The 7,397-nt window shown below is 35.6% G+C and overlaps 1 protein-coding gene across 2 annotated transcripts; it reads right to left on the minus strand.

Moving 5' to 3' along the window:
* Positions 1-1,043: 1,043 nt before the first annotated feature.
* Positions 1,044-5,884, minus strand: LOC104109397 (uncharacterized). Of its 2 annotated transcripts, none has more exons than XM_009618682.4 (10): positions 5,648-5,883; positions 5,156-5,178; positions 4,770-4,851; positions 4,467-4,676; positions 2,397-2,519; positions 2,237-2,294; positions 2,078-2,151; positions 1,699-1,787; positions 1,530-1,626; positions 1,044-1,366 (listed from the first exon to the last, which is right to left on the minus strand). In XM_009618682.4, exons 1-9 carry the CDS (start codon positions 5,765-5,767, stop codon positions 1,557-1,559), a joined length of 849 nt encoding a protein of 282 aa, XP_009616977.1. In that variant the 5' UTR covers positions 5,768-5,883; the 3' UTR covers positions 1,044-1,366; positions 1,530-1,556. The 2 variants fall into 2 exon arrangements, with proteins under 2 accessions (XP_009616977.1, XP_070053512.1); XM_070197411.1 differs by having other exon boundaries at positions 1,220-1,393; positions 1,512-1,626; positions 5,648-5,884.
* Positions 5,885-7,397: the final 1,513 nt, after the last annotated feature.

Below are 7,397 nucleotides of genomic sequence, written 5' to 3' on the forward strand. Positions count from 1 at the left end.
GCAGACTTGAAGAGACGTGGGTTTTAGGTTGAAAAAATACGTGAGGCAATGAGTATCGATGCAGGAGTTTTGTTTTGAAAAGGAATATTTTAGAGATAAAATAGTAAAAATTTTGGTCAAACTTAAAGTGGTTATAAGCTAAAAATCCATAAGCTAAGGGATGACCAGCTTATGGCTTTTGGCTTATAAGCACTTTTAACTTTACCAAACGCGTAGATAAGCCGAAAAATATTTATAAGCTAGTTTGACCAGCTTATAAGCTTAGCCAAACATACTCTGTGTCAAAAGTAGCAGTAACTGTAACTTGGGTATATGACACTCACTGTTTAATCAAAAAAAAAAAAGTCAAGATTTCATTCATAAATATCGACTTGGAGTCCAAAAATATGTACGAATTGTGTATCTAACTTAGACCAAGTCATCCATAGTCGTCTATTACGCATTTCTTGCTATCAATGCACGTGACATTCTCTCCTTACAACGGAAATACACATGAAATAATAAAGGTTTTTAATGTTTTCCATATCATTATCATTTTTTTGAATCGATCTCTTATTTCATTATTCCATAAAATGAGGCATAGAGATGACTTCTTCCAGGTTGTCTTTCTTTTTACTGCCAGTCTTATATAATCTCTAGCTTACTGTTGCTTTTGCCGCTGTCCTCAGCAACACCCACCGTAGGTTGTCTCAACGAGAATACAAGAATCCATCGTTGCAAAGCCAATCTGCTCTCGCAACAAGAGATAGTTAGTTTCCTTTACAGATTAATCTAACAGGCTAGCACCGTTGGCAAGGTTAATAGCTGTGCTGATTGCTGTCACATCGCTAATTAGGAACGTTACTGCACTCTTCCACCCCTCCCCTAAAACAAAACTTTCTTTGATTCATCCCCTTGTCTGTATAAGATAATAATGCAGCTTCCTGTTTGCTTTCAGAAAACAAGAAAAGAAATTAAAAGGATCACCGATTGGCCACCTTGTCTTTCCATTTGCTAACTCACACTTTCACGAGCTTATCACTTCCCAGTCATAACAACTAAAGTTGGTCAAGACACCCCAAAAGTAAACTTTAGATTACCCAAAGAAACATACAACATGAAGCTTTCATGTTCCCCCAATGTAAAATTGATAAAGAGACAACTGATTGCGATTGTCTTCCCATGAAAACTGTTGTATGGATCTGTGAGAAGTACTACAACAGAGAGTAAGGAGTTTAGCTTCTGCTTCAATGATATTGGCTTATCCAGACTGACAAGACTTAAATGCCAAGATGCATTATACCATGCTGACGGAGGATATGCATTGTCTTCTACATCAGAACTCGGATCATCCAGCAACAGTAAATGATTCGTTGCCAAGAGATGTCTACAGCAGGACAAGAAAATGCACAATGTTAATCCAGTCCATTCCTTCATGATGCAAATATTCCAGTTTACTATGAAATACATGTAATAAGCTGGTGTATCATTACGAGAAAGGAATCAGTTCTTTCTGACATGAAGTAAACAAGATAGATAAATATACTCACCAAAAAAAGTATCATCGCTGTACACAGCTAAGAAGGTTTTGCTTTCCTTCCAACTTTTGTTATGCGTCTAAGTTCTTGAGTTCCCTTTTTCATTTCTCTGCATGAAGAAGTAATTGTTTCAATGCAAATTTTGAGGGAGACTGGGTGATGCAACGGTTGGAGGAAGTACCTTTGATACAAATAGACAATAAGGTAAAATAGAGGGAGCAGCATCAATGTCAACACTGAAGCTGCCAAGTAGAAGCGATTTGTATGCTTCTGCAAATATAACATGTCACATGCATAAGAGATGATACGATTACAAAATGCATAGAAAAAGCCCCCTAGAACACGTAATGCAACCGCCTCGCAAAATTACCAAACAGGTTTTACATCTCAGTAGTACTGTACGAAATTATAACCTTAACTGAATGTTGTGGTCATTTCTACTCCTACAGACACAAGTGCATGAACCCCAAAAAGGTAAAGATTCCATAATCCCATGTACAACTCTTATTCTGATCTAACAGAAGGCATATAATTAAGGCATTTCAGTAATCAAACTGTACCTTTCCTCCTCTAGAAAAGGGTTTTCTTCCCCCCGCACAAGTGTGAGCATCACAAAATTGGCGCAAGAATAGTTCTGCCATCAAATCGACCAAAAGATCATCACAAGGGGAAGCAACTAGTTAATTACTTTAGGTCCCAACACTATGGATAAATCTTACCATGAAGACGAGTAGCTGATGGACTCTTATTAGCAGGAAAACAGCTGTCTGCAAGACCCTGCATGGAAATAGGGGAAAACAGTGGACGTGATCACAGAGAAATCAGTGGAATTGGCAAATTAATCCCAACTGAAATACAAGTTTAAGTACAGAAGGTAACCTCACATAAATGACGATTTTTTGCTGCTGCCGCAGGATTACACTTGGCCTTCTTGGATTTAAATTCCATCACAAGGTCACAATGCAAAGCTCCACATACATCTGCCAGGCATTTGCTGTGACTCTGAGCCATTGAGATCATATGCTAAGATTACTTCATACCTTTTCTTTTTATAAAGAAGATTATTTCATACCTTATAAAAGATTAATTTAATTCAAAAATCTAAGCATGGTAAACGCATGATAAGTAATAGAATACTCCGACCTGGACCAAATTATGATTCTTGTGAAATTAAATGACCACAGAATAATCAGCCTACTTACACTTGGTTTTTGAATGCTATGATGAAATCCATTTCTGTAATGGGGGAAATGAAGCTTAGTAAAACCCAAATACCTGTTTGGACAAGTTTTTAGGAAAAGTAGGTTCAAGTTGTCAGTAGTTTCTGAAAGGTCAGATCGCAGATGGTTTCCTTAAAGCCCCCCAAATAGCTCCTAATAGAAACAATCCTTTGTGGACTGTAATTTATCACTTTATTCTTGAAAATTCATCTCCATCCCCTTAGCGCTACACTATTTATAACAGATCCCAGATGAGGCCCCCAACCAGCAGCTCACAAACTCCCAGCTTCCGTGCAATATAAAGAGCAGTAAGCTAGAGATACCCTAACACTGCTAATTTAAAATTTTTGTTTTTGCATATAACTCAGCAGTAAGCTAGAGATACCCTATCACTGCTAATTTGATAACTTTTAATCATATAACTCAATTAGACTCAACCTAGAAAATCAGCAGTCACACATACCTTGATACCGTGCAAAATAGTGCTACCTAAATCTAGAATTCTACATATTAACTGCTACTAATGTAGCACCGATAGTTGCACTCTCTAATAGCCAAAATAAACACTCTCCAATGCCGAATGAATACATAAATTAAGTGGGCATTCAGATGAGTAAGGATTCTTAAAAGAAACAAGAAGATTTATAATTTTTTGGTTATTAAGCATCACTAAGTTAAGTTTTAGACAAGTCATTAACCTCCAAATACTTGTGACAAGAGTTCCTATAGTTCACTACCACCTTTCTTGGAGTTACCTAATTTTATGTGCTTTAGCTACTAAAGGTTCAGAAAATCATAAAGGTAATAAGGAACCAAACTAAACAGAGATTATTTAAAGGAAAAAATATCAGGTATTCTACTATTAATTTTGTATCTTTCAGGATTAATTCTATGAATTGTTTACTAAACTCCAACAATATATTATGGCATCAATGATAAAAAAAACTTTGCTTTATAATAGTAAACAGGAAAAAGGAATAAGAAAAGAATGGTAAATATGCCTCTTAGATTAGAAAATTATATCTTTTGAAATAAATAGAAAACAAAGTGGAAGAAGATGAATATAAAGTGGCTAGATGCCTGCTCAATCTTTTTTGCTGGTCTAAGATAGCTACTGTAATTAGTAGTGACCAATTTTTGGATTTTGTTTGTTCCCTTGTCTTAGATTGACACACCGTAAAGGGGCTACATTTCTTTTATTTATGCATCTCAACTTTTGTATCTATGCATCTTCTATATAGCTGGGCCGGTTTCCGTAGAAGAAGCAAGCAAAAGGCGTGGAAGTTCGCCCCGTTAGCTCTCATGTGGTTAGTCTGGGGAGAGAGAAATAGGAGAGTTTTTGAGGGGATTGAGTCTTCGTTTTCACATCTTAAGAATAGTCTTTTATCTCTGATCGCTTTTTGGTGCACACATGTAGCCCCTACTTGTGTAGAAGATTGGGCGTCATTTATAGGGAGTCATGTTCTGATGTAAATTCTCTACTTTTTGTATACTTCTTGTATGCGGGAGTTTTTTCTCCCTTTTGATTAATACAATTTACCTTATCAAAAAAAATATAATCTTACTTCATCCAAAAAAAAATTATATAATATAGATAATAACGATCATATGAACCACCAGTCCACATGAATAGCTATACTGCAGAAGAGTGCATGAAGACTGGTTTTCTCACGCCTATTGCAAGAAAACTTGGAGTTAACCGCAAACACGAATAATATATGATGCTTACAACGTCCAGAAGATTGGAATGCCTGTTGTCAAAATGCTGATCAAGAAATTTTTCAGCCCGAAAGCTTTTTCTGCAGTATCCACATTTCCACTCATTCACGTCAAGATGGATCTTATGTTCCTCCTGATCTCTGAAAATATCATTACTTGGATGAAGTCTACACTGCCTAGGGAGCTCATACTTCTCTCTTTCCACAAAGGGCATTAAGTACTGCACCGCACACAAAGAATAAAAGAACAATTTTTCAGTCCTGTATGTGCAACAGCTTTAAGTTGAGTCCATACAAAGTACTTTTGCAGATACCTCCTCAATAACTTTCCAAGCAGCCCGGCTTCTATCTCGGGAGCAATGAACTTCATGAACGCGTGGTTTGTCTTGTTCAGGACTTCAGAGCATAAAAAACAATAGTAATTTAGATTAGTGCACATCTAATAAGGAATAATTTTCAAACATATTTCAGTAATACAGTTGAAATCCGGAATTTATCTCATACAGTATCTTGCTGAAAAAGAATATAAGGCCTGAAAAGGAGCAAAAACAAGAACATTTAACCATGAAACAACTTCTTTTTTATTTTCTGATAAATTACTATGACACAAACTTAACTGCTTCAGAGAAATATCTTTGAATGTATTTTTAAGAGGCTCCTTTTCGGAATAAGAATCAATAAAAGAGAAACAAAATATTACCTTGATGCATGCTGCTCTGTACCCTATGCACAAATAAATAAAAAGTGGTCAGCCAGGAAAATACCAGCTCCAAAAAGTGATTTTTGTTCATAATTTAATTTCCAATACATGCAGTTACATCCACACAAGCCCACAAATAAATAACATGGGTTATCACTGATGATTGCAAGCAATTCAAATAAAACGTTACTTATAAATCAGCTAGCCGTGAAACCAAAAGGTTAATTTAGTTCAAGAATTGCAATATTAGATGTAAGAAAAAGCACATGAAACCTAATTCCATAGCTTTTTCATTAAAACCCTAACTTAACTGGGAATTCAAAAAGAAGAAAAAAAAAAGCAAAATTAAATCAAGAACAAAAATTTATCCCTTCGATCTAGGGCAGAATAATCATATAGAGTATGTTTTGAAAAATAATTCTTTCTTTTACCAGTACAGAAGCAAACTGTTCGTTAGCCGTTAAACATATGTAGTTGAAAAAGAGAAGAAACCTGATCTGAGTGAGAAAGAGGTGAAGTTGCGGATATGGATGAAGAGACGGCAATGATCAATACAAAAGAAAGAAGAAGAGAATAGGGATTCTTTGCTCGTCTTTGGCGAAGATTCTCCATTCCCCTTCTCTCTATGTATATATATCCAAATTCGCAGGGAGTTGCCGGCTTGCAGCTATATGTTCTTCCTCCCGTTCTTTCTTTTGTGAGACGAGACTTGACTTCTACATTTTTATCAACTACTTACTTCATTTTGCTTCTTTTCCGGGTTTTTTTCCCTTGAAAAATATGAATTTATTACCAGCCTAATTTTGTTTTTTTAATATTTATTTTTATTGTTATTTTTTTCCCACGTGAGAGTGAATAATAATAAAGAGAAGAGGAAACCTTTCTTTTTTTCAAAGTACAACATATTTGTTCTTTTAATTTAATATTGAAGTACTATTTTGCAAGTATTTGCTCCAATTTGCTTTGATAACGGATTATTTGTGACTGTAGGTAGAATTAGTAAAGCCGTTGCATGTAGGATGGCAAATGGGGTGGGGTTGACAAAAAATCTTAATGGGTCAGGCTAGGAGTGGGCGTTCGGTCAGTTCGGTCCAGTTTAAAGAAATTTCGTTCAGTTATTTGGCTTTCGATTTTGTAAAAGTAATAATCAAAATCGAACTGAAATAAGTTCGGTTCAGTTCGGTTTTCTAATTTCAATTTGGTTTATTTCAATCGGTTTTCAGTTTGAACATTATCATATTGGGCTCTTTCTATGTAATAATTGGACTGACGAATTTGTTGGATTTCTTTCAAAATTTCGATAAGTTAGAATAAAATTGTAAGTTTTATTAGAGTTAAAAGTCATAAGGAATATGAAATTAGGAATAGCCGATTGGGTTATTTATTTGGATTGGATTTTTTATAGACTTCAAAATTAGGCCTATATTATTATCTACGGGCTTAGCCTATATATAACTTAAAGAATCTATCTGCTAATAATTCGGTTTTTTGGTTAACCGAACCAAATAAATTAATAACCGACAACCGAACTGAAAAATCGAATAACCAAAACCGAAATAAAAATATTTTCAGTTCGATCGGTTTCTTCGGTTCTGACCGAAATATGCCCACCCCTAGGCAGGGCAGGGCAAAATCTTAATAGGGCAGGGCAGGACAAAGTATTAATAGGGCACGGTGGGGCGGGTCAAACAACAACAACATACCCAGTATTATCCCACACCGTGGGGTCTGGAGAGGGTAGTGTGTACGCAAACCTTACTCCTACCTTGTGAGGATAGAGAGCTTGTTTTCAATAGACCCTCGACTCATGAAAGAATAAGCACCGCATTAATAAAAATATGGACAAGAAGGGACAGTACCAAAAAGCCATATAAAAGTAGAATAAAAACAACAAGACAGTAAGGTGATCAACAATGAAAGAAAACAACGCTTAGGCATAAAAACCTACTACCAACAGAAAGCTAGACTGCTTGCTAATACTACTGTTATGAACACTCTAGACTACCTACTCTACTACCCTAATCCTCGACCTCCATACCTTCCTATAAAAATACATTTTCAAAAAATAATTAATGGGGCAGGGATAGTTGTCCTTTTGCCGGCCATTGATGAAAAATATAAGGTTTATTCCGGAGGTTATATATGGGGGCATTAGATATATTTTATTATTATTGGTGATGTCATTCATTAATTTTCAGAGGCTAATTAATAAGCAACTTGATACTATATACTTTTATGCTCT

This window comes from Nicotiana tomentosiformis, chromosome 3 (genome assembly GCF_000390325.3).
Source record: "Nicotiana tomentosiformis chromosome 3, ASM39032v3, whole genome shotgun sequence".
Taxonomy (NCBI): Eukaryota; Viridiplantae; Streptophyta; class Magnoliopsida; order Solanales; family Solanaceae; genus Nicotiana; species Nicotiana tomentosiformis.

Coding starts and splice junctions, on each gene's coding strand:
- LOC104109397 (XM_009618682.4), bottom strand. CDS start 5,767: ATGGAGAATCTTCGCCAAAGACGAGCAAAGAATCCCTATTCTCTTCTT. Junction 4,852..5,155: donor ACAGAGCAGCATGCATCAAG/GTAATATTTTGT, acceptor TATGCTCTGAAG/TCCTGAACAAGACAAACCAC. Junction 2,520..4,466: donor ATTCCAATCTTCTGGACGTT/GTAAGCATCATA, acceptor TCAATGGCTCAG/AGTCACAGCAAATGCCTGGC.